Below are 27,710 nucleotides of genomic sequence, written 5' to 3' on the forward strand. Positions count from 1 at the left end.
GAAGCGCGGCTGCGGCTCCTCCTCGTTAACCATAGAGACGATCGGGAGTGTGTCGCTATAGGAACGGGCGGGCGGCCCAGCCGGGCCGGTTGCTCCGCTGCAGGCGGTGCGATGGCGCTCAGGACCGTGGGCGTGGCGGGGATGGTGATCGGGCCGCTCCTGCTGCACCGGGCTGGGCTGAAGGGACTTAGAGAGCGGCCCGGTCCTCCCCGCTCCCACAATCCCTCAGCGCGGCCGCTCTGGCCGCCCGTCTCGCTGCTCAGGCACATGCTCGGTGCGCGGGGCCGGCGCGGTTTCCTCGCGGCCTCGTCAGCAGCAGCGGGGCCCCCCCGGCCGGCCGGCATGGCTCCTCCTACAGGTAGCGGCTCGGGGGGGGGCAGGACTGCGGCGAGCAATGGGGGGAGGGCGGAGGGTGGAGGAGGAAGCTTTGGGAGGGGGCGAGACCTGGGGGATGGGGGCATAGGGCACGGCCGGGGGGGGGAGGGGAGACAGAGCAGCCCCATAGGGCCCGAGGGGACCCCCGCCCTTGGACAGCCCCTTTGGTTGAGGGCACGGTGTTCCATCCCCCTGCACTCGCTATTTTGCCCTCCGTGCCAACCTGTGTGCAGGGCCCCTATGGGGTGTTCTTACCGAGCTCGGGATGTGCAGCTGAATTTTCCTCCCGGCTCACGTATGGTTTCCTTCCCGTTCCCCCAGGTAACGTGGTGGACAGTCAGTCCCCCCGCCCGCCAGCCAACCAGCTGCGCTGGGATCTGAGTGCTGAGCAGATCGAACGCATGGCTGCTGAGCTCACCGAGAGGACCAAGCTGGTGTACGACCGTGTGGGCTCCCAGGAGCAGGGCGAGGTGTCCTATGAGAACACCCTGAAAGCGCTGGCGGATGTGGAAGTGGAATATACAGGTATGCGTGTGAAGTGGGAGCGCTCGCTGTCAGGAAATCTGCATCTTAATATGTGTGTTTTTTGCACCTTTTTTTGGTTCTGTCATCTCCTTTTGCCTTCCCTTGACCCGCTCTGTGATGTGTGTGCTTCTCTAGTTAATGTTTACACAGCCAGGTACAAGTACAAAGCAAAGAGTAGACTTGGAACGGAAACCTGAGTCTAAAATGAGAATAGTGTTTTGGCAGCAGGAAGGTCTGCGGGAGGAGCAGCTTGTTTTCAAGGTTGCCTGCTGATTTTATATGTCAAGATGCATCAGTGGGAACAAAGGGTGCATTGACAGAAGTCTCAGAAACCTTTAGGTCGTTGTCATTTTTGGTTTCTCCTCCAGGGCAGTGGATGGATATCTGTGTGTGTCTGTTTGAACATTGCTGTCATTTTAGGGGTTCTGCAAAGTAACGTGATGTGATGGCGTGGTGTTACCTGGTGATAGCAGGGAATGTTTTCTGTACATTCATTTCTAAAATGGAGATGAGTCAGGTGAGAGCACACCTGGAGCATTGCAGCATTCAGGAAGCATCTGCAACAAAGGTGTGTCACTGATGGCCTGGTTCCATTGTGGAAGGAGGCATGCAGCCATGCTGCCTGCATGTCTGCCAGCTGTCATTCTGTTGATACCAGCTAAGCCTGGCAAAATAGTTGGGAAATTCATGCAAGTTTTGTGAGAAGGCCTGAGTGTAGGGAGAAATCAGTGGACAGATCTGGTTAGCAGGCGTGACAGTGAGCATGGGGTCACTCCAGATTTGTCTGATGGCAGCAGCTTGCCTTGCTCTCCCTGTGTGTGGGCAGCTGGGTCAGGCTCCAGGGCTGTCAGACTGGCTCCCAATTCACACAGACTTGCTGTCTGCACTCCTGCTCGTGAGCAGCACTGGGACACGAAGCTGGGACACGAAGCTGTTGCCTTTTTTGTGATCTCTCTGCTGTCTTTGCAGTCCATCGGAACATGCTGGACTTCCCCCAGCACGTCTCTCCTTGCAAAGACATCCGTGCAGCAAGCACTGAAGCTGACAAGAAGCTCTCAGAGTTCGATGTGGAGATGAGCATGAGGCAGGATGTGTACCAGAGGATTGTCTGGCTCCAGGTGCGTGCCTCTGAGTGGGGAACTGAAACTTCCTGGAACGACAGCAAACTTTCTTCCCTTGTCCCAGGCCTTAGAAGCAATGATGCTGGGTCTGGAGCTGAGTGGTTGTATGGTCTAGGTGCTAGAGTGACCTGAGGCATTGAAATTTGAGGGCTGTGACACAAACCCAGGGCCTTGGTTATCCTTGTGGTTAAAAATAAAAATAAAAAGTGTTGGTATGCTTGCCTCCCTTGTGGAAAAAGGGCTGGGTAATTCTTCTGTGTCACTAGTGTTACAATTGCCAGCAGGTCTCAGGACCAACATCCTGCAGCAGTGTGTGAGGATGCCTGATCCCTTGGTTCCCTGCGCTCATGGGCTTTGTTTTATACAGGAGAAAGCAGAGAGTGCCTCGCTGAAGCCTGAAGCAAAGAGGTACCTGGAGAGGCTGATCAAACTGGGCAAAAGAAACGGTCTCCATCTGCCTGAGGAAACGCAGGAGGTGAGAGCATAGAATTGCAGAGGAGGCCTTGTGGGGTGGTAGGGAGGGGAGGCTGAGGTGGGCAGACTGAGGGATGAGCTGCTCAGGGTCTCCCTCTTACCACGAGCCAACGGCTCAGTGATGGAGCCTGAATCAAGGTTAAAAATACAAGAGAAGGTGAGATGAAATAAGGGCAGGGGAGGCAGCTGCTTCAACACCTGCAGCTCTTGGGCCTGCGGGAGGCAGTTGGGACCTTGCTGAGGTGGCTGCTACCTACCAGGTGTGATCAAAGGCAGCCTGTTCCAGGCTGAGAGCTCAGTGCCTGCACACAATTAATTCTGCAGCGTTGTGTTTGAATAAAAGCCAACTGCAAACCACCGGGCGACTCAGCAGGCAGGCTGCTGGCTGGAGGTTTGAGGGGTGCTGTTTGACTTTCCCGTTCGGACTGACTTCTTCCTGTCTGTCTCTCTATTTTAAAGAAAATCAAAGCCATTAAGAAAAAGCTGAGCGTCCTTTGCATAGACTTCAATAAGAACCTGAACGAGGACACCACCTTTTTGCCCTTCTCAAGGGAGGAACTAGGTATGGACTGCTTGTGCTTGCCAGTTCTCTGCATGCTGTGGTGGTGGGTCAGGTACAGAGTTAAAAAGGGTGGTCTGCCTTTTTTCTGTGTGAGCAAGAAGTGTTTTTGTGCTCTGGTAGCACAGCCCAGCCAGTGTGCAATAATGTGAGCACTGGGATTGCTCTGGGGAAGGAGCAAAAGCTTGTTTCTGTGCACAGACCTGGTATTTTGGGGGAAAGATGTGGGCTCTTTGTCATTTACCTGCTCTTTTCTCAGGGGGGCTCCCTGAGGACTTCTTGAACTCTCTGGAGAAGACAGAGGATGGCAAGCTGAAAGTCACCCTGAAATACCCCCACTATTTCCCTCTCTTGAAGAAGTGCTACGTGCCTGAGACAAGGAGGAAGGTGGAGGAGATGTTCAACTCGAGGTGCAAAGAGGTGGGTGGCCTCACTGCTGGCCAGGAGGAGCGAATGCCAGTTAGGACATGGGCAGCTCGTGCTTCCTTTCTTGTGTACCTGCTTCGTGCTGAGCTGTGTGCCTTTGCATTGCAGGAGAACTGCTTGATCCTCAAGGAGCTGGTGGACTTGCGGGCTCAGAAAGCCAGTCTGCTGGGCTTCAGCACTCATGCTGATTTTGTGCTGGAGATGAACATGGCTAAAAGCAGCAAGACAGTGGCTACTTTCTTGGGTATGGCTGTGTGTGGTGGAGGGGGGCATGGGGCACTGCTGGGCCGAGTGCTGCTCTCACCAATGCTGCCTGCTGTGCTTTCCCAGATGAGCTGGCCCAGAAGCTGAAACCCCTTGGGGAGAAGGAACGGGCAGTGATCCTGGACCTGAAAAAGAAAGAATGTGAGAAGCGAGGCTTGGAGTTCGACAACCGCATCAACGCCTGGGACATGCGCTACTACATGAATCAGGTGGAGGAAACCAAGTACAGCGTGGACCAGAACCTGCTGAAGGAGTACTTCCCCATGCAGGTGGTCACCACGGGCCTGCTGGCCATTTACCAGGAGCTGCTGGGGCTCACTTTCCATCTAGAAGAGAAGGCTCAGGTGTGGCACGAGGACGTCCAGCTCTACACGGTGAAGGACGCCTCCTCCGGGGAGACCATCGGCAAGTTCTACCTGGATCTGTACCCACGGTGAGGCTCGGGGCAAATCAGATTGAGGGATGAGGGGCAGTGGGAGCAGAGCGCTGTGTGCCTGAGGAGGAGAGACATCCCTCTCCCCAACACATGGCAGAGGGGGGCTGGGGGTGTTCTGGGGGTACTGGCTTTGTGTGAGCTGCAGCATCGCCGGGGATGCTGAGCAAATCTCAGTGCCCTGTTTGATGGCTCGTGGCTGGGAGCATCAGACAGCAAACTCCTCTTCCTCACCCAGGGAAGGGAAATATGGGCACGCAGCCTGCTTCGGCCTGCAGCCAGGCTGCCTCCTGCCAGACTCCAGCCGGCAGATCTCGGTGGCTGCCATGGTGGCCAATTTCACCAAGCCCACACCGGATGCACCCTCCTTGCTGCAGCACGATGAAGTGGAGACCTATTTCCACGAATTTGGGCACGTCATGCACCAGCTGTGCTCTCAGGTGAGGTCTGGCTGGCTTGGCAGAGGGGTGGTTTGTTACCTTTCCCCACTTTGTGCTCTCAAGTTGGGTTATGCCCCACTTGGAGATGTGGTTGACTGTCTGGATGCGTCTCCTAGGCTGAGTTTGCCATGTTCAGTGGGACACACGTGGAAAGGGATTTTGTTGAGGCACCATCACAGATGCTGGAGAATTGGGTGTGGGAGAAGGAGCCTTTGCTGCGCATGTCCAGGCATTACAAAACAGGAAGCCCCATTCCTGATGAACTGCTGGAGAAGCTCATTAAATCCCGGCAAGCAAACACGGGTAGGTGCTGAAGAGGGACGTGGGGGTTAGGAACAGGGGTTGTGTGCTGTTCCCAGTGAGGACAGAGCCTTGCTGGGATGTCAGCTGCTGCATATGGGGCAGGGAAGGGGACCGTTGGTGACCTGGCTGGTCAGGATGGTCAGATGAAAGGCTTTGTCTCGTTGCCTGTTGGGACTGAGAGGCCTGGCAGGAAGGACCCACATCTGTGGGGAGTTGTGGGAGCCCCCAGGCCTCAGTTCTCTTCCTCCCCCCCGGGAACAGGGCTGTTCAACTTGCGTCAGATCGTCCTGGCCAAGGTGGACCAGGCGCTGCACACCCAGACGAAGGCTGACCCTGTGGAAGTGTTTGCACAGCTCTGTGAGGAGGTGCTGGGTGTCCCTGCTACCCCAGGTATGCGGGGCTCGTGCTGGGGGCCTCACTCGTGCTGTTTCTGTGGGTTTGGTTCTGCAGGTCCCTTTTTGGGATGGGGCTTCAGGCTGGCTTGGAGGGGACGGTTTCCACTGACTCCAGGAAGAGCAGGGCAGAAACCACACCAAAAATAATGGGAAATTCCATCCCTGCTTCCCCTGCGATTGTGAACAGGCTGACACAGCGCCTGCTCTGCCACATTTACAGCACGGAGGGCTTTTTCCACGACCAGTTCCTGCAGCCTTTCCAGTTTAACCCTTCCCTTCCTTTGCTGTGAAGGTACAAACATGCCGGCTACGTTTGGCCACTTGGCTGGAGGCTACGATGCCCAGTACTACGGGTACCTCTGGAGCGAGGTGTACTCCATGGACATGTTCCACACACGCTTCAAGCAGGAGGGGATCATGAACTGCAAGGTAGGGAGGATGTCCTGCATGGGTCAGACTCAGGGGCTGCCTTCCCCGGGGGAAGGAGGTGGTAGGAGGCACTGCAGCGAGGTCAGCAGGGAACGGGTGCCCTGCACGCATTCCCATCTCTCTCCTTGCAGGTGGGCATGGATTATAGGAATTGTATCCTGCACCCTGGAGGGTCCCTGGATGCTTCTGACATGCTGAGGAAGTTCTTGGGCCGTGAGCCCAAGCAGGATGCCTTCCTGGCCAGCAAAGGACTGAAGGTGGAGAGCAACTCGCTGCCTTCAGCCTGCTAAGAAGCTGCTCCAGCCCGTTTGAGTCAAGCCAGCTCCTTTGCCTACTCACCAGTCCTCTCAGGCCCAGCAATACCCAGTACTTCAGCACATCCTGGGCCCGCCCCATTGGAGCTGCTCCTCCAGGATCCTCCTCTGAGCCCATCTGGGCACTCAGAGCTGGGTTTGGTCCGGGTCCTGGGCTCTGCAGTGACAGCTCTGTGTAGGAAATTGAATCCCCTTTGTGGCTCCCCAGAAAGGGGCTGGGGCTGTCACTGGCCACAAAAGTTAGCTGAACTTTGTACCTGATTTCTGCAGGAGGGTGAGCTTTAGTCTCATTGTTAGCTGGGGAGGAGGGTGAGAATTTAGCAAACTTGAACCATTGTTTTAAAATCCCTTCGTTAGGAGACTTCCCATAGGGCTTGACTTGTTTTGTGACCAGAGCAGCCTTACTGTTGAGCGCAAAACAAAACAGCCTGAGGAGTTTTATTAGGAATCCCTCTCTCCCCATCTTTGGGCAGCCGTGGAATAAACATAGGAAGATCTTGGTGCTTAAAAACCAACGTGTTTGCCAGAATGTCCTGTCCTGAGCTGCTGCAGTGCTGCTGCTTGGGGGGCTGCAGTGTGGGGGGGGGGTGCAGAGACCAGGACCCCACGTCTGGGGTCATCCAGGGGCAGCTGCTGCCCTCGGGGCTCAGGTCACAGCAGCAGGGTGCCTTGCTGTTGGTGTCAGCTCTAAGCCAGGGTGGGACAGGGGAGGGCCATGGAAACAAAAAAAGCAGGAGGCTTCAAACAGCACAGATGCTTGGGATAAAAATATCGAGTGGGCTTGGAGCCAGGGGAGGGCCTGGGAGCGGCCGGGCTGTGGGGGCCAGCAGGGCAGCCCTTCGCCTGGCCTCGAGAGCAGCGTGGCCCTGACAAGGCCCATGGCAGTGCCTGCATGGCACGGGGTGGAAGTAGGCGCCCTCCTGGGAGAGCTGAGGCCCTGGCTGTGGTTTTGCTCCTGCTGCGGTGAGGGGTTTTCCCTGCTCTCTCCCCAGCTGTGAGGTTGCTCAGAGCCAGGCGTTGAGCCCTGCGGCTCCTCTGCTGTTGGAGCTCACACTGCCGGCCCCGGCTGCTCCCTGTGCTCCTCCTCTGGTCCCCAAGCTTCCAGCTGAGCTGCTTCACCCCCTGGGATGAAAGCTGGGCTGGCTGCTGATCAGAAGCACGCACTGTGTGCAGACAGAACCACTGCTGTCACCTTCCTGCCCCGGTCCCAGTGAGACGAGGGCCGCTGCCATCCTCCCTCACCCTGCCACATGGATGGGACCCAGAGCAGCGATGCGGCTCCTCGGTGCTCCTCGCTGGGGCCAGGTAGGCACCCTTCTTTCCCCCCCACCCTCCGTTTTAGGCATAGGTGAGTGTCTGTCCCGGGTGCTGGCAGCGCAGGGCTGGGTGTGCTCAATGTGACGCTGTGAGTGTTTATAACTGTCACGTTTTACTGAGCTTTCAGGGTTTTCTTCTGCACTTTTCTCTCAAAGGAGAGAACCGGGCAGGGAAAACGTGCACTTTCCTCCCTCTTTCCCATATAACTTTGTCCCTCCATCCACTTACTCGTGCTGATGTGTGCGGTGAGAGGTGCTGCTCGGAGGGCTGACCCCAAGGCACAGTGCTGTCTTGCACCAGGCTCCCTGGAGCTGCACCTTGTCCCTCCGCCCCCCGCCAGGGGAGAGAGATCCCGTTTGTGGGTTTTCTTGTTTCATTTTGTCAACCTCGAAGGGCAAACCGGTGTCTGTGTGCCGTTTGTAATGGTCGCGTCCCTCCCTGCTTGTTCCCATGACTGGATTTTAGACGATTCCTAGCACTAATAAAGATTTTCCCATGCGGGTGTCAGCGTGGTTCAGGTCCGGCTGAGGAAGCTGCTCCTCCTGGTGCCAGAAGTGGCTGCAGCACAGCGCTCACGGCACAGCCATCCCCACAGCAGGCTGAAGATGGGCACGGTGTGGCAGGCGTGGGGCGGCAGCGTGGCCGGTGTGAAGCCCTGTGCAGAGACAGACAGTGATTCCCATGCATCCCTGTGCCCATGGCTGCTCCCACCTCCCCCCACACCTGGCTGAAGAAGCTGTGGTGCAGCACATCCTGCAGGTTGGGTCGTGCCAGGGGCTGGGGGGCCAGCAGCTGTGAGAGGAGAGCTTGGGCCCGGGCTGAGAGGCAGCTGGGCAGGGGATACTGCACTGCACGGATGCGCTGGTACAGCTCCTGCCGCTCTGCTGCTTCAAAAGGTGGGCTGCCCGTCAGCACCGTGTACCTGGGGGGGGTTTGGGTGCTCAGCAGGGCCGTGGGCACCCCCTGCCCTCCCCCCCTGCTGGGCCACCACCTACATGACACAGCCCAGCGCCCACACATCTGAGGGCAGCCCGTGGCCCTTGCGCTCCAGCACCTCTGGGGCCAGGTATCCTGGTGTGCCGCAGAGCGTCCTGCGTGTGGAGGGCAGAGTGAGCTCCGTGCTGCTCCCCCTATGGATGGGGGGCCATGGCTGCGCTCACCCCCACTGCCGCCTGCCTGCAGCCACCTGCCGTGCCAGCCCCAGGTCCCCGATCTTCACCTGCATCTCCTCGGTCACCAGCAGGTTACCTGCAGGGGGACATCAGCCTGAACGCAGCCGCAGCTCTCCCACTCCCCCCCTTGCACGCCCTGCATACTTGGCTTGATGTCCCAGTGCACGATGCCGTGCCCATGGAGGTAGCGCAGCCCAGCGATCACCTGCTGCAAGTAATACCTCACCTCCGGCTCTGTCAGCGCTCCTCGAGCCCTCAGGATGTCAGCAATGGACTGGGCCGGGGCAGAGAGGGGGCTCAGAGCACAGCACGGCCCCGCTGCTGCCCCCATCCCTGCCAACCCCGCTCACCCCGCGCCCGCAGTGCTCCAGCAGCAGGTAGAGGTGGCTGTGGGTGCTGAAGTGCCCATGCAGCCGGACGATGTGGCGGTGGCACAGGCAGCCGTGCAGCTCCAACTCGTGCTCCACCTGCATTGGGGTGAGCCCAGAGACCCCCCCCCAGTGCGCTGCCCTCAGGGAGATGGGGATGGGAAGCAAGGGATCAACCCAGGACAGGAGAAGGAGGAAGGGCTGCGGGCGTTGCTCCCCTCCTTGGAGTGTCCTGTCCCCCCAGACTCACCCTCTCCCTGGTTCCTGGCATGGAGAGCCGGGCCCGTGGGATCACCTTTGCAGCGTAGACCCTTCCGCTGGCCAACTCCATCAGCTGATAGCAGCTCCCAAAAGCACCCTGGGGGGACAGCGGGATGGATTCCCAGGGGTTGGGACCCCAGGGGATCTCCTGGTGCTGCTCTGTGCTCTGCTCTGCCTCCATCCTTGTTCTGTCTGCGCTGGTTTCCCCATGGAAAGGGGGAGTCCTGGCTGGAGGCAGGAAGGTGTTGGACATTTACCTCCCCCAGCAGCCATCCCCGCTGGTAGAGAGCCCCGCTGCCCTCGTTCTGGATGTAGCTGTTGGGCAGCTCACCCTGTGCCATCCTGCTGCACTGTGCTCTATGTTGGAATGCTTCACCATCACCTGCACCTGGCTTTCCTCCCCCCCCACCCCCCCGTGCTGTAACTGCTTCATCTCCAGGCTGTTTGTACCCTGGGTGCTGTGATGCTGTGGGTCCATGGGGGCACAGCCATGGGGTGGTTCCCACCTCCCTGGGCTGCTGGGTGGGGATGGAGCCCATGGCAATGTACCTAGAGTTTGGGGGATGCCGTGACCCCCTCCATCTGCCTGCCTTCCCAGCCATGCTGCATCCCCCAGCACCCAAAGACCCCCCCCCCAATCTCTCCAGAAGATCTCTCTGTAGCTGCTGGAACCCAGCCCCAAAGATGCTGGGGAAGAATGGGGCTGGGGGTGGAGGGGGTCTTATCTGCCTCTCCTTCCCTTTGGGCAGGACTGGGTTCCAGGGATCCCAATTGCAGCAGGGGGGGGGGGTTGCACCCCAGGGCCCCCTGCACAGGGCTCCCTGCCTGGCGCCTGCAGCTGGGCCTTGACTGGGGGGGGGGGGGCTGGCCAGCAGCCAGCGCAGGGCTGGCGGCAGCTGTGGCCCCCCCAGGGACATCCCAGGCCCTTAACTCCCTGTGTGCCACGCTGGGCTGTGCTGGTGTGCGTGTGATGCCAATGGGTGAGGAGACCCCTGGGAGGGGGGGAGGACGGAGCCACCTCCGAGGGGGGGCACAGCGAGGTGCCAGGAACGCCCTCCCCCTCCCCCACCTCCCCTGGTGATACCAACTCCAGCGGCACCCGACCCCCTGTCACCCCACAGTGTTGAGGCTGAGGTCGGACTTGGGGTCACGTTTATTCCCCTCCCCCATCTTAGCCCCCCCTCCCTCCCCCCCCCCCCCCAAGCAGAACCTCCCCCGCAGCTCTGTGCACCGCGGGCCCCCAAGGGTTAAGCAGGAGATTGGGGAGGGCTGGGCGCACCTTTGGGGCTGGATATTAATAACGCAGCGGGGAGGGACGGGAGGCGAGCGGGAGGGGAGCGCAGCCGCCCGCCCCAGGAGCTGCACACGCGATGCCCTCTCGGCCGGGGGGGTCCTGAGCTGCCCCCCGTGTGCCCGGCCCCATAGCGGGACCTCTGGGTCAGGACGGAGCGGCCAGAACGCACCCCAGGGTGCTGGTGCTGCAGCAGAGCTAGGCATGGCTGCAATAGGGCGGCGGGACAGCCTGGCACCCCGCGCCCGCCCCGAGGGAGCCCACGGTGCCGGGTAAGCCGCTGCGTTCTGCTGAATCTCTCGTAGCTCTCTGCCCACCCTGCTGGGGGGAGGTGGGCTGTGGGACCCCCCTTGCTGCCCCATGGGCACGCAGAGCCCTGCTTCACCCCAGGGAAACTGAGGCACGTGGTGCCCTCCTGCACCATGCTGGGGTCGGGCATCACTGCTGAGCCCTCTGCCCCCATCGGCTGCCCCTGGTCCCCACGGGAAAATTGGGGGTGTGGGGGGGGGGGGTCTGGCTGTGCTGTTGCTACCAGTGTGGTGCTGGGGTGCAGGAGGGAATTTGTGTCCCCAGAGACCCCCGGTCCCCATGGGCGCAACGGGGTGGGAGGAAACCGGCTCAGCCAGGGGATTTTCCAGGAATGGCCCTGCTGCAGGGCTGGGGCCCCCGCACCCCTTTGCGGGGTGGAGCTGCGGGGTGCTTTGGGGACCATGGGGTGGTTTTACGGCTGTGGGGTGGTTTGAGGTCGTGCGGTGGTTTAGGGCCACAGGAAAAGGAGTTTTTGTGGGCAGTGGGGTGCTCAGGGTCAGGCACTGCGGGGAGGGGACACAGGGCAGCCCTCTGGCACCCCCTGCATTGCTCACAGAGGGCAGATCCGGATCCAGGCGCTCTGCTCAGGGAGGGACACTGAGTCACGGCTGCACCACCGCCTCCACCACGCAGGTCCCGTCCTGCACCGCCAGCCCGGCAGGTGATGTGATGTGTGGGGCCGTGTGAGGTGCACAGAGCTGTGCTGAGCACAGCGCCATAAGGGTGATGGCATCGCCTGTGGGGCTGCGCCCACCTCGGTGGCACAGTTTGGGGCGCATCCCGCACCCCTGGCACCTTTCTGCACCATCTCAACTTGGGGTCCCCGTGGTGTCACCCCATCAGTGGCACCACTGGTGACACCCTCGGTGTCTCTGCTCCACAGGTGTTGGTGGCTGTGGCGGGCGCTGCTCCTGGCCTGGCTCAGCCTGGGCTGTGGGATCGGCACCACGCAGGTGAGGGTTGGGGGCACCCGGCTGCTCTGGCCGCACATCGGCCCCAGCCATGATTGTCCCCTTCCTCCACGCAGGTCCCAGCCCCACGAGGAGCAATGTGGGGTCCTGAGCCCCCCACCCACACTCGGCCCCGCCGGCAGCCAGCTCAGGGTGCGTGGGGGCCGTGGGGGCCGTGGAGTGTCTGCTCCAGCTCCTGCGGGGACGGCGTTGCGTTCCGCACCCGGAGGTGTCTGCGGTGAGCGGGGAGGGCAGTGCAGCCCTTCGTGTGTCCCCATGCTCAGAACCCCTCAGCACCTGGGCACCATCCCACACGATGGTTCTGAATAGTTTTAGAGGGGGAGGAATGGGGGAGGAAGCGGGTTTTGGATTTGGCTGTCTGCATCAGGAGATGTGGGACACTGCCCCGTATGGGACGCCGTGGTTCTGCTCTCATTCGTGCGTCACTCCCAGCCCAGTTGGAGCATCCCAGCCCCACAAGAAATCTCCATGGAGTCACAGGGCTGCATGGGGCTGCCTTAATCCTAACCCTGACACTAACCCTGCTGATGCTGTGCTGCAGCTCTGCTGAGGAGGAGCCGTGCACAGGGGACCAGCGGCAGTACCGCCTCTGCCAGCTGCAGGTGAGCATCCATGGTGCAGCGCAGCGTGGCGCTGTGGGTTCCACATTCCAGACCCTATTACCCCATCGTGCCACCCCCACAGGGCTGCCCTGGCGGCTCGGTGCCGTTCCGTGCCATGCAGTGCTCCCTATATGACGACAAACCCGTGCAGGGCATGCAGACCCGGCACCGCTGGGTGCCCTTCTATGGAGGTGAGCCCCAGGGCGTGGGGGCACCACCGGGGGCCCTGATGCCCCCACCACTGGTGTCCCCTCCTTCCCTCTGGCTCTGCAGCCCCCAACGTCTGTGACCTCAACTGCTTGGCTGTGGGGCACAACTTCTACTACACCTTTGGCCGAGTGCTGGATGGCACCCGCTGCAGGCCTGGCTCCACGGATCTGTGCGTCGGTGGGCGCTGCCTGGTGGGTGTGTGTGGGGATGGGACCCCTGGCCCCGGTCCCTGTCCCTGCCCTGACACCACATCTCTGCTCCTGCAGAGCGTTGGCTGTGATGGGATCCTAGGCATGGGTGCACAGACCCGTGTCTGCAGCCGGTGCGGTGGCGGGCAGGATGGGTGCCTCTTTGTGCACCGGCTCTTCCAGGACACAGAGCCCTTCTCCGGTGAATGAACATTGCCCCGGCCCCTCCATGGGTGAATGCTTTGGCTCTTGGCTCCCCTGTCCCCCTGTCCCCTGCCTGCTTTTCCTGCAAGCCCCATCACCTCTGGGGTGTTGCTGTGGTCTGGTGATCCCCAGGGCTGGTCAGGGGTCTCCAGGATGCACCCAGGGCCCACGCGGTCCATGTCTCCCTTTGGGGTCCCACGCATGACCTGCGTGTCCCAGTGCATGGGGTCAGGCAGGGTCAATGCCCCAGGGGTGCCCCACTGCCCAACCCCCTCCCACTTCTCACTCACCCTGTGGGTGTCCCAGCTCTGGCCCTGCTGTCCCCATGATATCCCCTCGGGCCACATTCTGCCCTGACTCCCTGCCCACCTTCAGGTCATTTTGGGTACATGAATGTGACCAAGATTCCCGCTGGAGCCACCAACATCAAGGTGACAGACAAGAGCCGCAACTTCCTTGGTAGGATGTGTTCTGTCCCCTCCCAGTCCGTCCCAGTCCATCCTATGGCCACGGGCAACTGTGCAGCACCACTCCCCCCACTCTGAGTGCAACGCTCCCCATCTCAGGGCTCTTCCAGAGGCGGTGGCTGTGAGTTTTGGCCAGTGCAGGGCCACTACGGGACTTGGGGGATTGGGGAGCTCTGCCCTTGGGATCCAGCTGTGCCATGGGACTTGGGCCAAACCTGCCATGGATTTAACGCTCCCCCATACCCCACACACAATGTTCCCAATGTTCTGGCCCTCCTGGGGGCCTCCAATGGGGGCTCGGTGCCTCCTCCCAGCCCAGCCCTGTGTGCCAATCCTGGGGCCATGCGTGGTTCAGCCCAGATGCGCTCCTTCCCACAGCCCTGATGGGGAGCGACGGACGCTACGTGCTCAATGGGGACTGGTCCATCGCCTGGCCGGGGCCCTACGAGGCAGCTGGCACACAGCTGCTCTACGCCCGCAGCCCTGATGGCACCGAGAGCCTGGAGGCACCCGGGCCCACAGACGAGGACCTCCATGTGCTGGTGGGGAGTGGAGGCAGTGTGGGGATGCAGGTGGCTGCCCCCAGCCCCAACGGTCTCCTGAGTTCTGCCCCTGAACACACAGGTGCTGCTGCAGGAGCCCAACCCAGGCATTGAGTATGAGTTCTGGTTGCCTCGTGGGCTCCCCCAGCGCAGCATGGTGGACACCAGTGCCCTGCGGCAGCCCCAGCCCCGTGGGGCCGGCAGCCCCCCGCCTGCTGAGCCCCCACTTCCCACAGTGACCCCCAGGGCCTGGGGCCACATCACAGAGCCACTGCCACCGCGAAGCCCCCCTGGGGTCAGAGCTGCTGCAGGTGACCTCCCACATCCTCCCACACCCCTGGGCTGTGTGCTGGAGCCCAGAAGCGCCCCTCTCTCCTTACGGGTCCCACGGAAGGGTTTGGGTGCCACATCCCAGCCTTTGTCCCTGCAGGGCCATGCGGGCGGTGCCGTCCACCCAAGGGACGCTCCCAGCGCATCCGGCACTTCTGCCAGAGTGACTTCGGTGAGCAGCAGTGGGGCAGGGGGGCAGGGCAGGGGGGGGCAACACCCAGTGTGATGCCCCGCTCAGTGCAGCCCACTCCCACCCTGCAGTGTTCCGAGCGCGGATCCTGGCACGCCGCTCAGTGGGGCAGGAGATGCGCTACGAGGTGCAGGTGGTGACGCCGTACCGGCGCCGCTTCCCCATGGTACCACTGGAGTACGTCTGGGTGCCCGACACGTGCGGCTGCCCCACGCTGCTGGGGGGCCACGAATACGTGCTGATGGCACGGCGGCACGTCAACTACGAGCACACGCTGAACCGCATCCTGCTGCAGCGCGACGGCTACGCGCGGCCGTGGTCACCCCGCGAGGAGCGCGCAGTGCGGGAGGCGGAACGGCACTGCGCCCACCTGCAATGAGGCTGCAGGGATGGGGGACCCCAGTGGGGATGGGGGGACGGGACCCCTCCTTCCTGCTGCGCTGTGGGACCTCAGCGGCCCTCGGCACGGCCGTGGGGGGTGGTGGAGGGGAGTGGTAATTTATTATTTTTGCAGAAAATAAACCTATCTATCGCTCGCTTGCTGTGTAGCCCTTTCCTGGCTGTAATAAACCCGGTGTGTCCCCACCCTGGGGTGCTGTCCCGTGTCCCCGCACTGAGCCCCCCGAGCAGCACATCCCCGTGCCCATCCCCACGTGGCCGCCTGCCAGGCTGTGCCTCTGGGGGCCGGGACCTCTGCTTATCTCCCTTCCGGCGGAGGCGCGGGTCCGTTGCTGTGCCGTAACACAAGCCGTGTTCTGGCTGTGTCCCACGGGGCCCACAGATGGGGACGGGGATGGGGACACCCCAGTGCTGCGCCCATGCACCCCAGGACAAGTCACACCATGGGCACAGGGTGTTGGGATCAGCCTGGGTGGTGCCAGGTGATTCGGTGCACCAGTGAGGCACCCTGCAGTGCTTAGAGGCAGGAAGATGCTGATGCCCACTAAAAGTGCTCCTTCCACCCAGCAGGGTTTGTCCCTGGGCACAGGGGGCTGCTTTGCTCTTGGAGGGGGGTGAGGATCCCCAGGCAGTGAGCAGTGCTGGGCAGTTTTGTGCTGTCCCCTTTGCTGAGGGTCTCTCCCCATCCCGCTGTCTGGGGGGTTTGGGCTGCGTGCTCAGGAGTTTTGCTGTTCTCCACGTCTTCGTCGCCACTGCGATGAGGCAGAACTGTGCTCATACGCTGGTTGTGCTGGAGCTCAGCTGCTCTCCTTGCTCGAGAAGCTGCCCATGGGACCCAGCACCGAGTGGTGGGAGAACCCCTCCTGCTGCTGGGACAGCTCTGGCGCACGGTGAGGATGGGGTTGGGATCTGGGATGGGGCTGTATGAGTTGGGGCTGCTCTCAGACACACACAGCCCTCCACATCCCCACCTCTCCCCCAGCACGACGTGCTCAGTGTCAGTTCCGCACTGCAGGCTGCACGCTGGGAATGGGACAGGCCATGGTGGGGGGGGGAGAGACCCCTAGGGAGGGTCCCTGAATCCCTCCAGGCCGAGGGCCAGCACAGCTGCAGGCAGCGTGCTGTGATGGGAACGCAGCTTCCTGGTGATTGCACCCTTGGACAAAGGTCTTTCTCTCCTTGGTGACATCCACGCGTGCCCCAGCTGTGCAAACAGGCCGAGCCTGGGGATGGCACAGCAGGCACAGGACTGACGGCCAACACCCAGCAATGCTGCACTTGTCTGCTCCATGCCCGTGTCCTGCAGTGGTGGCTGACTCCCATTTGGCTGTGATGTCCCCACGAGGGCCCCCGCTGGCAGCAGTCCCCACGCTGTCCCAGCCCGGCGCCGCGCTGCGTGCTGGGGCGCAGCTGTGCCGTGCTGCTGGGACACGGGGCACTGTGGTGTGCAGTGGCCCCAGGCACGTTCCTGAAGGTTGAACCATGTGCCAGCACTGCAGCGCGGATCGGGGCTGTTCTCTCCGAGCAGCAACACAGCACCCAGCTCCTGCTCCATACCCAGATGTGGGCTTTTGGCCTTTCCAGCACAAGACATGTTTACTCGGGTGCAGCTGTTTGGAGGGATATCACGTCTCCTCCCCACCCCTCTGCGCCTGGGAAAGGCCGTGAGGTCCGTGCTCTGCTCCCTCTGGACATCACCTCCATGAACCAGGGCTGTGTCCAGCAATGCCCCAGTCCTGGGGGTGCAGGGATGAGGCAGCAGAGGATGGCAGCCATCGCTGTGTCCGTATCCACATGTGGAGCTGGGTGGGAGCAGCCCATAAAGACAACAGGGGGTTTATTTTGAAGACGGGTACGGATGGCTGTGAGCCAGGCTGGTTTCACTTTCCCCCAGCCCAGCAGCGACCTGCACAGCCAGCCAGCACACATAGCCAGGCAGTACGGAACATACAGGACAGCATGGCCAAGAGGATCGCGATCTCACAGAGCAGGAGGACGATGGGGAGGAGGTTCCTGTACAGCCCTTCCTGGGGGGTGAGGCCCTGCGGAGCGGAGCAGGAGTGGGTGTCCTCATCCAAGGTGTGGGCAGCGGGGCAGGAGGTGCAGTTGTTGGCCGAGCTGCCCTGGCACGTGTAGCACGAGTGGTGGCAGCGGGCGCAGATGCGGGATGTGTACGTGGTGCTCCGGGAGCGGCCGTAGGAGCGGGGTGGGCAGTAGGACAGGCAGGAGCTCTGGTAGGCATAGAAGGAGCCACTGCACTCTGCAAAGGGATGTGGGGTGTGAGAGGGGACACGGAGCCCCCTGGAGCCACCAGGAACTGAGAGCATCATCCCCTCCTGCCTGGAGTCGTGGTGAGGGATGCGCTCACCCTCGCATGCTCCCTGTGCGTCCTGCTTGGTGCACTCGCCCATGGTGGGGGCTGAGAAGTGCCTGGCCATCATGTCCTCATCTGTGCCGTGCAGGTGAAGAATGAAGCTGGTCAGCACGCCTGGTGGTGGGAGGAAGAGAATGCAGTGCTGGGTGGCGGCCATACGTCCCCAACCCACGTCCTTGGTGGTGGATGTGGGGCTGGAAGCTGCAATGCCCTTTATAGGGCTGTGTGGGAGACCGCAAAGCACAGCCCCCGCAGAGACAGGGCTCTCCCAGGGGCTTTGCCCAGAGGGAAGCAGAGGGAGGACGGTCAGATGCCAACCAAATAAGGGGAAGGGAGGGAATGAAGCACTGGGTGGTACTGGTGGATGGGTTTGTCCCCCCGGTGCCCACCTGTGTTGTAGGCATCACCCTTGTTCTCCAGCTGCAGTGTCCAGGTCCCGTTGGGGTTCTCATCCCAGAAATGTGTGGACATGAAGGTCCAGTCCTTGTAGCCCTGCTGGCTGGTGTCGTATGGGCTGTGGGCAGACATGGGGGGGGCTGCAGGGGCTGCAGACCAAAGGGGCTCCGCAGACACTCTGGGCTGAGCATAACAGGGCACTGCCAGGACTCGGCACAACCCTTACCGCACAGACACCAGTGTGGACGTGGTCCCCATGGGGCTCCTCAGTGCAACCTGCAGGTCCCCCCGGCGGCTGTAGCTCAGTGAGAGCTGCACCTGGACGTGCTCCAGTGAGCGGATGCTCCTGGTCCTCCCCGAGCAGGAGGAGGTGTCTGCAGGCACGGTGAGTTTGGAGCCGATGTTCCTGATGGGCACAAGAAGGGGTGAGAGCATCACCCCCCCCTCAGTGGGCATCCTGCCCTGTGCCATGGCTCTGACCACAGCCCTGCACTGACAGCAGAAGCCAACTCCTGAGATGCAGTTCCTGCATCAGACAGCAGCACAGCTTTGCTCCAAGGAAGCCCCTGCGTGAGGTCGGACCCCAGGGGACCTCGTTCCTTACCAGGGGGCGCGGAGAGCTTCGATGGAACACCTCTGCTGAGGCCGGCTTCCTGCCCACGCCTGGGCCAGCTCCACCAGCAGAGCCGCGTCCAGCAGCCCGTAGCCGTAGTGGTGGCTCACTGGGATGTGGGAGAAGGGGGCACGTGAGCCCCTCTGAGGGCTGGGCACTGGTTGAAGCCAGCAAGCACAGACTCACCCTTGTGTCCAACCCCGTTCACAGCCCAATCCTCTGCCTGCAGGTGAGCGGGTCGGGAGGCCCTGACCACCAGGTGCTGCACGTCACGCCAGGTCAGTGCTGGGCTGGGAGGGAGAGGACGTTGGGGAAGAGGTCTCTGCTCTGGGGGGAGCTCTGAGGGCAGCCCCCCTGCACCTACTTGGCCTCCAGAGCGAGGGCAACCATTCCTGCAGCCAACGGGGCCGAGGCAGAGCTGCCTGCGTGTCTGTCGGTGCAGCGGTGGTGCAGATCAGTGGTCACCTGGGGAGGGGAAGAGGGTGGGGGTTCATCCCTTGTCCCCTGCTGGAGGACGCACCCTGGTCCCTCCATGCCCCAGCACAGACACTCGGGTGGAAGTGCCTCCTCCTGTCCAGGTTGGGGGACACTCACAATCTGTGCTTTGCTGCTGGTGCTGCTGCTGTAGGTGGTGGTGAGGGTGGAGGCACAGGGTTCGCTGTAGCGGGGCTGCCGGCCGCTGGCAAAGGCACTGCTCACAGTCAGCGTGTAGATGCTGTTGGTGTACCCGTCGCAGTTGCAGTTGTCATAATTGATGCCACCATTGCCAGAGGCCCAGATGAAGATGGAACCGAGCCCCCCACGCCCCTGGGACAGGGAGAGGATGAGCAGGAGACGGCCTTGTCACCATCCAGCTCTGTGCTGGAGAACCCAAAGTATCCCTGCTGCACCAGCACCAGCACACTTCTGCTCTGGTCAGGAGCCAGCAAACCTACAGGACGTGAGTGCTGTGCTTACTTTTGTGATCCCGTTGTGAAAGGCTTTCATGGCCAGCACCCCTGGCCCATCCACGTGCCTCCCATCATCCAGAGGGCCCCAGCTGGCGCTGTAGATATGGATGTGCTGCGGCCGCAGGCTGAGGGACTGAGCCTCCACGATGTCCGTGATGGGACCGTCCAGCATCCGCACACCTGGGGAGGTGATCTGGCAGTCAGGGCTCATCGGGTCTGACCAGCCCCAGCCCTGCTCCACAGCCATCAGCTTCCTGCAGGTCAGTGCAGCCGCTGCCGGATTATCAATCCTTCTTAACCCCCGTGCAGTTTTAACCCCCCTTTGGCACGGTCACTTTGCAGGGAAGCTGGGCGGTGAGCAGGGCACCGGTCCTGCAGTGTGGGGAGGCAGAGCCCTGCGCTGCCGCTGGGCCTGCTGTAAGTCCGCAGCACCCTCTAGTGCTGTGCAAGCCCTAAACTTCCCCCGGAGCAGCCCAGCGGCCGGGAAGCCCTCAGGGCTTCGCATCCATGAAACATCATCCAGGGGTTCACTGCTGATGTCCAAAGCACTGCTCTAAAGCCTCAGCTCCCTGGTTTTACAGCACTGTGGTGCTGCTGGGGTCAGCCCGAGGGTTGCAGGCTGAAGGCACGCGTTCCTCCAGGTTCCTGAGCTGGCTCATGCCTCCTTCCCCTGCCAAGCAGCAGGAGGAGGAATTGCTCACCTCCAATTTTTGCATTGTATGCAATGCCTGCACCGCAGATCTGGTTGTTGGCTGCGGCTGCTGCCTCTCCTGCACAGCGCGTCCCGTGCCTGAGGGGCAGACACAGGAGATCCGTCCTTGGGGGAGGGGAGGGGAGGCTGGGGGGCTGGCACAGCTCTGCTCCCAGCTCAGGAGGGGATTTCCACGCAGAACCAGAGGGCAAAACTCACCGGTTCTCATCCCAGGCGTTGTACCTGGGCTGGGGGTCAGGGTCGTTGCTGTTGAAGTCATAACTCGCGAGGGGATCCTAGAGCAAAACAGGGCACCGACGTGACAAAATCGCACTGCGAAGAGGAGCTGTGCCAGCTCAGGGCAGACACCCAGCCCAGGGAGGTCCCTGCACGCCCAGCGACTGCAGCAGCCTCGTCTGAACCTGCTGGGCTCAACCAAACCCACGCTGCTGTGAACTGATTAAAGTTCCCCCGTTCTCTTTGCTCTCTGAGCACACGAGGGCTTACAAGCCCTACTCGCTTTGCAGCTTGCTGTAATTACATCTGACTATTCTGGGGGCTCGTCCGTGCACAAGTTCTAACATTTCCTTGATGTGAGAAACGATGGCAGAGACACAAAGCCCTTTGATCCGACCACGGCAAGGCTGAATTCCCACCACAAATCCCACGGGCTGCAGAGCTGCGCCGTCCCTTCCCAGCCCCGAAGCTCCAAGCTCAGCCCGAGGGGAGCGTAGTTACGTAGTTAGCAGCCAGGTCAGGGTGGTCCTTCTCAATGCCATCATCCAGGATGGACAGCACGACCCCCCGGCCAGTGTAGCCTTTGCTCCAGGCAGTGAGGATGTTGAGATCGGGGCTGATGTCGTTGTTCTGCAGAACGGATTGGGATCAACTGGGGCAGAGCAGCAGGTGGAGGACATCCTTCAAGGACCCTCCTGCTGTCTCATCTCTGCTGGCATTAGCCCTGCTTATACTCAGGGCAGGTGATTTGCTTGAGGACATCGGGATTAGATGGGAGAGAGGCAAAATCTCACCATGTACCACTGCTTGGGGAACCAGGGATCTGTGGGCACCACGCTGACGCTCCTCTTGGCACGACTCTTCACCGTTTGCTGCTCAAACCAGAGAACCTGGGGGGGAAGGGGGGAAGCAGCATTGTAGGCACCCTGTGTGTTCCCATAGGGTCATCCTACGCCCTGCCGTGGGTCCGTGGTGCAGCCCAGCCCCTACCTGTGGCTCCCTGCTCAGCCGCAGGCTCCAGCCCCAGTGCCTGCTCAGGGACGTCTGCCTGGAGCCACGGTGCTGGAAGTGGTAGTAGGGCTCTTCCTCCAGCACCTGCAGTGAGGGCTGAGCTCAGGGGCTGCATGGAGATGGGCAGGGAGGTGGGGATGTGTGCGTGCCAGCTCTGCTGGGTTGGGATGTGATGCATTGGGTGTGCAGGAGGATCACAGAACTGTAGGGGCTGGAAGGGACATCTTGGGATCATCGAGTCCAATCCCTATGCCAAAGCAGGCTCACTTAGACCAGGGTGGTACTGGAGGAGAGGATGCTTTGCAGGATGGCGGGTTTGTGCACAGGCTACCCATGCTTGTGTGGTGGCTGCAAGTAGCTGTGCAGCCTTATAGGAACTCATGTACCCCTACACAGCCCTACATCCCACCTACAGCAGGTCACAGAACCACAGAATGGCCAGGGTTGGAAGGGACCTCAAGGATCGTGAAGCTCCAACCCCCCATCACACGCAGGGCCACCAACCTCCGCATTTCACAGCAGCCCAGGCTGCCCAGGGCCCCATCCAACCTGGCCTTGAACACCTCCAGGGATGGACGGGGCATCACAGCCTCTCTGGGCAGCTGTTCCAGCACCTCACCACTCTCATAGCAAAGAATTTCCCTCTGGCATCCAATCTAAATCTTCTCTCCCTCAACTTCAAATCATCTCCCCTTTCCAAGAGTTGACTCCCCTCCTGTCTGCAGGCTCCCTTTAGGTACCGCAGGCTGCACTGAGGTCACCCCGCAGCCTTCTTTTCTCCGGGCTGAACGAGCCCAGCTCCCTCAACCTGCGTTTCAGACCTCACCTGCCCCACGCACAGCATCCCGTGCCGCTTTGCCAACCGCCCCGCATCCCGCGGCCCCGCTTCCACCCGCACGGCCCAGCTGCTCATGTAGACTCGGGGCCGGGCTGCGGGCAGATCCTGCGGGAGCCCCAGACCCCCCCCCAACCCCAGACCCAGCAGCAGCCGCAGCCCCCACGCCGCCCCCAGGCCGCGCGGTGCCGCCATGCCCCGCGATCGTTGCCACGGACACGGCGACGCCACCTGCCCGCCCCGCCCCGCACAGCTCCGCATTGGACCCGGGGCCGCGCGGAGGCGAGCGAGCCCCGCAGCCATGGGCTCCGTGCAGCAGCGCCTGCAGCGTTTCCTCGACCGCCCCGGGCCGCTCTCCGACTTCCTCGGCCGCCTGGAGTCTCGCACCGGAGTCCGCCGGCTCTACCTGGCTACAGGTGCGCCCGCAGCCCCACCGCGGGATCCCTTTTTTCCCCAGCTCGGGAGCCGCCCCGCGGGGATCCCTCAGCCCCCTCCCCTAATTTCGGGTGCCCCCCTGCCCTTGGGTGTGCTGACAGCCCTGCACTGCCCAGCACGGGGCCCGGCCGCTGCCTTGGGTAGGGGTTGAGGGAGCTGCCCAGAGGGGCCGTTGTGTATTTGGGGGGTGGCAGCCCCCTCCCCTCCTCACCCTCCTTCCTCTCCTCCCTTCCACCTCCCCTCCCAGCCCCACATGGGCTTCACAGCCATGCCCACCCTGGGTCCCCACATCCCCCTGCCCTGGGGAAGCCCAGCTGCAGTGTGGGACCAACCCCAACTCCCCCCCCCCAAGCAGGAGGGCAGAGGTCTGCTCGTTAACCACGTGCTGTTTGTTCATTAATGAGAAACCAGAGATATCTCCCTAGGCAGCTGATCCTGACACCACTTGACCCCTCGGTGCAGCTGTCACCTCAGCCTTGGCCACGTTTGTTCCTTGGCCCTGTTTATGACTTGCCATCTGCCTCTGCATTTCCGTATGGAACCTCCTGGGGTTTCCCTGCTGTGCTCCCAGCCTGGTTCCTGGCCCCATGGCTGCTGTAGAGTCTGACTGCTCCTCTGGGAGACGCATGCAGGAGCAGACATGAGTTTGGAGCAGTGCTGGGCTGTCAGATGCCTGCTGCTGGGGCTCTGGTTGCACTTTGGGCTGTGGGTGATGGGGACGAGCAGCGGCGTTGCTCCTGCAGCACAGCTCCGGTGTCTGGAAAGGTGAAGCTGCTGCTCAACAACAAATATCAGATTTCTTCCTCCCTTCCCCCCGCTCTGCAGCAGTCCCTCATTTCTGTTGGGACCAGAAGGGGCTGCTCGGTACCTTTTAAACCAGCACAGACCCGGCAGCTGCCTCTGGGCAGCACAACTGGATCCTCTGCCAGGTAAAGGGAGGACAGCATCCCCTCTGTGACACACCTGCAGGCTGCCTGTGCTCATGGCTGGGGAAACCTCTTTGCCAAGCTCTGTGGCCAAGCCTTGCTCTCCATTCAGTGCTGCAAAGATCTTCAGTGATCTCCCATCCCACATGGGAGGCAGGGATGGGGCTCAGGGGTTGGGTGCCTTGGGGCAGCGTGGGCAGCTCCTCCACCAGCCTGGTCAGGGTCCATAGTGCACAGAATCCCTTCCTCCACTGGATTTTTCCTCCTTCTGTGCTCACATTGGTGTCATTGTGGGTTTAGGACCCCAGGACGCGTCTCCTTCCTGCCCTGTCCTTCACACAAGGCTCCTCTGTGCAAGCTGAGCCTCTCCTTTGTGTTTTGCTCTTACATAAATTTCTCTGGGGGCTAAACTTAGCCTGTGAAATCCATTCTAAGGCTCTTTAGGGAATGAAACCCGGAGCTGCCTGAACCTGCCTGCTTGTTTCCCTCGGAGGGAAGCTGTGGCTGCTCCCACGAGTTGGGAACAGAGCCCATCTCCTTGCAGAGCCCCGGGCCCAGAGGTGCCCATGCCAGCACTGAGCTGCTGCTGTGAGCAGTGCAGGGATGAGCCGTCCTCTGTGCCCCTTTCCTTTAATTCACTGCCACAGACAGGCTAAGTCCCGGCTCTCTTGCCTGCTGTAGGATAAGGAGCTTATGCTGCTGGCAGTGTTGTAAGCAGGGTGTGCAGGAGCTGAGATGCCGCTGGGGTGGCACAGAAAGCACCAGGCTGTGTGCTCTGCTCCACCACAGTGGTGGTTTGGCAGCAAGTGCTCCTCTGATGCAGCACCTGGGGACTGGGGAGGTGCTTTGCCTTGTCTTTAATTTAACAATCACATTTAATGACGGGGAAGCTGGATTGCTGGCTCTCAGGGGGCTGAATCCTAACACACTCAGCACAAGCACATGCAGGGTAGTGAGCAGAGGGCAGCAGGGAGGCACGCATCTCCCACCTGGGGCTGCCTCCATCCCCCTGAATGTGTTCTGCTTGCCATGGACAAGTCCAGGCCAGGGAGAGGACAAACGGTGACCAAAGCAAAGCCTGGTGTGTGCACCCCTTCCTCCCAGCAGTGCAATGCAGCTCTGCACAGCTCCCCGTGCTGAATCCCTGGCTCTTGGTTCTGTCCTGCAGGTTCCCTGGCCTTCCTGGGGCTGTACCTGGTGTTTGGCTACGGTGCCTCACTGGTCTGCAACCTCATTGGCTTCGCCTACCCTGCATATGTCTCGTAAGTACTGACTCTACAGCCCTGGATGGGCAACGTGAGGAGGGCAGAGTCACTCCTGGGGCAGCACAGCTGCTGTGGGGCAGGCGCACTGCAAGGGCTGGGGATGTGGGGAGGCCATGCCTGCTGTAGGAACAAACCTGCAGAAGCAGTGACCTGTCCCCTCCCTCCCACAGCATTAAAGCCATCGAGAGCTCCAGCAAGGAGGATGACACCACGTGGCTCACATACTGGGTGGTTTACGGCGTCTTCAGCATAGCTGAATTCTTCTCTGACATTTTCCTCTACTGGTTCCCCTTCTACTACGCTGGGAAGGTAACGCCTTCATGGGGGCTGCAGGTGCCGGAGCATTCCCCTTTATGGCTGAGTTCTTGGGGTTCATCTGTTGAGCTTTGGGGCCTCCAGAGAGCTCCAGCCTTTGGCAGGAGGGAGCGGAGCACCCCAGCAGCTGCGCTGCTGTCCCAATCCGGCTCTGCAGCTCCTCTCCCCCCAACAGTGCCTGTTCCTGGTGTGGTGCATGGCCCCGGTGTCTTGGAATGGCTCACAGGTGCTCTACCACAACGTCATCCGCCCCTGCTTCCTCAAGCACCACCGTGCTGTGGACACAGTGCTCGGCGACCTCAGCACCAAAGCACTGGATGCAGCCTCTGCCATCACCAGAGAAGGTAATGCGGGTCCATCCCCCCCAACCTGGGGCAGCTCTCAGTGCCCCTCCTGTCCCCCCCCCAGGCCGTAGCCCCATGCCTGCCATGATGGCAGCCCAGCCCTTTTCGTTGTCTCTCTTCTTTCTGCGCCTCCCGGAGCAGTTCTGCACACTCTGCTCAGCAGCAGAGCCCGGCTGGCTGCTGAGGTCGCCCCGCAGCTCAGCGTGTCCGTACGTAACAGCCGCAATTCCATAGCCAGCACGGAGCCCGCGCCCCGCTGCCGCAAGCCCTGCTCCTACAAGCCCCGCTCCTCTCTTTAGGCCCCTTTGCTGCAGTCCACCCGGCTCCCCGCTGCAGATATAGGGCAGGCTCTCTCCCCTCCCGCAGCCCCGCACTCTCCCGTCCCGGCGGGTTCATTGCGGGCTCCGGCGCTCACACGGCGCTCTCTCTTTCCCGCAGCCTCCGGGACCGCCGTGAAGCTGGCACAGGAAGCGAAGAGCAAATGAGGCACCGGGACAAGGCCGGTCTGAGCCCGGCCCCCGCTCCCGGGCCCGTCCTCGGCTCGGTTCGCCCCCCCCCCCCAAGTAAAGCTGTTCCCGATCCACTCCCATCTGCTCCGCGCGCTCCGGGACGGCACGGCGCCTTTAAGAGGGGGCGTGGTTTCGTGCGCGGGTGGTGGCGCGGAGATGACGTCATCGGTGCGCGCCCGAGGAAGGGGCGCGCGTGGGGCGGTGGAGGTACGGCGGCCGGGAGGGGCGGTTTATCCGTCTGTGCTGGGGCGGGGAGAGGTGTGCCCGTCTGACGGCAGGGAAAGGGAACTATCTCTCCGTCTGTCTGTCCACGGAGCGGGGAGGAAGGCTTCGTCCTGAAGGAGCGAGGGCGTCAGGGGTGTGTCTTTCCGTCCGTCTGTCTGTCCGTCCGTCCGTCCGTCCGTCGGTCCGGGGAGCGGGGTTGGTGTGGAGGTGGGGGGACGCGTGTCCTTCAACTGGCGGTGGGAGAGGCTCTGTCTGTCCGCCTGTCTGTTTATCGGGAGGCAAAGATCCCGGGGCGGGGAAGGAGTGACCGTGCTGAGGCTGCGTATGTCAGTCTGTCTGTCTGTCCTGGAAGGGATCGGTCTGTCCGCCTGAGGGAGGGTCGGTCGGCCGATCTGTCCGTCCGGGGGCGTGGGGGGAGGAGTCTGTCTGTCTGTCTGTCTTGCTGCGAGTCCGGGGAGGGCCGGCAGCCATCTGCCTTTGGGGTGAGCGTCCGTCTGTCCCGGCTGTGAGCCTCCCCTCCCTCTCAGAGCCCCGCCATGAGCTCCAAGGCCAAACGGGTGTTGCCCACCCGCCCCGAGCCGCCCACCGTGGAGCAGCTCCTGGCCGACGTGCGGGGCGCACCCCCGGCCGACCCCGTCCTCCTGCTCCCGGCTGAGCCTCCCCGGGGCAGCGGTGGTGACCGTGACGGCCCCGCGCCAGGTGAGCCCCGCGGCAGCAGCGACGGGCGGGGAGCCGAGATGACCGAACCCCCATTGAGTCCCCCACGCCTCACAGGGCAGGAGGACGGCGTGGAGGAGCAGGAGCGGCTGTACCGGCAGTGCCGCGGTTACGTGGAGATGAACCGGCGGCTGCGGGAGGCGCGCGGGGAGCTGGCAGAGAAGCGTGACGAACTGCAGAGGGCGGGCGCGGCACTGGAGAGAGACATCGCCGAGATGCGGCAGAAGGCGTTCTGAGGTCGGGACACGGCACTGCACGGGGGTCTCACCGGGAGCCCCCCTGGCTGCCTCCTTGTGCTCCCAGCGCGTTCACAGTGCTGCGTTTTCAAAGCACCCGCGGCCTTCATCCCCACCACGTGGCTGTGCGAGCAGCTCTGCCCCCTGCCAGCACCATGTCCACACGGCATCGCTTCACCTACGACTTCTCCATCTGGTACTGCCCTGAGGACCACGCCGTCGCCTCCATCATCGCTGAGTTCTTGATGAAAAAGGGCTTCCGAGGCTACTTGGAGCACTGGGACCAGGTGGCCGGCACCCCGGTTGTGCTGAGTGCCACTGAGGCCATCGGTGCCAGCAGGGTTGGCATCCTCCTGCTGTCCCCCACATCCGTGGGGGATGCGTGGTGCCAACGGGTGTCTGAGTGGAACTTACACCACGTCGTGGAGCGCGGTGGCACCAGGGTGCTCCCCGTGTGCCTGGGGCTGAGGAAGGAGGAGGTGCCACCCTTCCTGCAGCACCTCACCCAGCTGCAGTATCAGACCCCTTTCTTCTTTGAGCGGCTGCTGCGGAGCCTGGCAGCATCCCAGGCCCTACCAGGAGAGCCGAAGAGAGCCGAGAGCTGAGGGGCAGCTGGGGGTGGTGGGTGGGGGTCTTGTGGTGCGGTGAGAGCAGGGTGGTGGGAATGGGCCACCATGATGGGTGCACGCAGTGGGACACTGCAGCAAAGTGCCTGGGGCTGCAATTATCACAAACCTTGACAAATCCTCAAT

The 27,710-nt window shown here is 61.9% G+C and overlaps 4 protein-coding genes across 6 annotated transcripts; 3 read left to right on the forward strand and 1 right to left on the reverse strand.

The window, feature by feature from the left end:
- Positions 1-24: 24 nt before the first annotated feature.
- THOP1 (thimet oligopeptidase 1) lies at positions 25-7,875 on the forward strand. Its single transcript, XM_048927799.1, has 13 exons — positions 25-358; positions 697-900; positions 1,870-2,018; positions 2,389-2,496; positions 2,955-3,057; positions 3,314-3,474; positions 3,589-3,724; positions 3,811-4,177; positions 4,416-4,617; positions 4,734-4,920; positions 5,182-5,310; positions 5,608-5,744; positions 5,876-7,875. The coding sequence occupies exons 1-13, from the start codon at positions 112-114 to the stop codon at positions 6,032-6,034; spliced, it is 2,289 nt and encodes a 762-aa protein (XP_048783756.1). The 5' UTR covers positions 25-111; the 3' UTR covers positions 6,035-7,875.
- Positions 7,876-10,497: 2,622 nt separating this feature from the next.
- Positions 10,498-14,964, forward strand: ADAMTSL5 (ADAMTS like 5). 3 transcript variants are annotated; one of them, XM_048927447.1, is made up of 13 exons: positions 10,498-10,739; positions 11,333-11,437; positions 11,660-11,729; positions 11,804-11,964; positions 12,289-12,349; positions 12,432-12,540; positions 12,623-12,750; positions 12,826-12,949; positions 13,327-13,410; positions 13,797-13,960; positions 14,043-14,271; positions 14,391-14,462; positions 14,552-14,964. In XM_048927447.1, the coding sequence occupies exons 1-13, from the start codon at positions 10,672-10,674 to the stop codon at positions 14,857-14,859; spliced, it is 1,683 nt and encodes a 560-aa protein (XP_048783404.1). In that variant the 5' UTR covers positions 10,498-10,671; the 3' UTR covers positions 14,860-14,964. The 3 variants fall into 3 exon arrangements, with proteins under 3 accessions (XP_048783404.1, XP_048783405.1, XP_048783406.1); XM_048927448.1 differs by lacking the exon at positions 11,333-11,437; XM_048927449.1 differs by lacking the exons at positions 12,623-12,750; positions 12,826-12,949; positions 13,327-13,410.
- A 1,795-nt stretch (positions 14,965-16,759) lies between these two features.
- On the reverse strand, positions 16,760-22,247 carry PCSK4 (proprotein convertase subtilisin/kexin type 4). The gene is made up of 15 exons (XM_048927222.1): positions 21,978-22,247; positions 21,131-21,235; positions 20,935-21,030; positions 20,642-20,770; positions 20,123-20,199; positions 19,914-20,002; positions 19,220-19,392; positions 18,857-19,069; positions 18,627-18,727; positions 18,449-18,552; positions 18,254-18,371; positions 17,876-18,055; positions 17,643-17,767; positions 17,248-17,367; positions 16,760-17,139 (listed from the first exon to the last, which is right to left on the reverse strand). Exons 1-15 carry the CDS (start codon positions 22,245-22,247, stop codon positions 16,760-16,762), a joined length of 2,280 nt encoding a protein of 759 aa, XP_048783179.1.
- On the forward strand, positions 22,238-25,858 carry REEP6 (receptor accessory protein 6). The gene is made up of 5 exons (XM_048927710.1): positions 22,238-22,402; positions 24,516-24,609; positions 24,783-24,921; positions 25,103-25,271; positions 25,710-25,858. The coding sequence occupies exons 1-5, from the start codon at positions 22,288-22,290 to the stop codon at positions 25,754-25,756; spliced, it is 564 nt and encodes a 187-aa protein (XP_048783667.1). The 5' UTR covers positions 22,238-22,287; the 3' UTR covers positions 25,757-25,858.
- The last annotated feature ends 1,852 nt before the right edge of the window (positions 25,859-27,710 follow it).

Source organism: Lagopus muta, chromosome 26, assembly GCF_023343835.1.
Source record: "Lagopus muta isolate bLagMut1 chromosome 26, bLagMut1 primary, whole genome shotgun sequence".
NCBI classification, from domain to species: Eukaryota; Metazoa; Chordata; class Aves; order Galliformes; family Phasianidae; genus Lagopus; species Lagopus muta.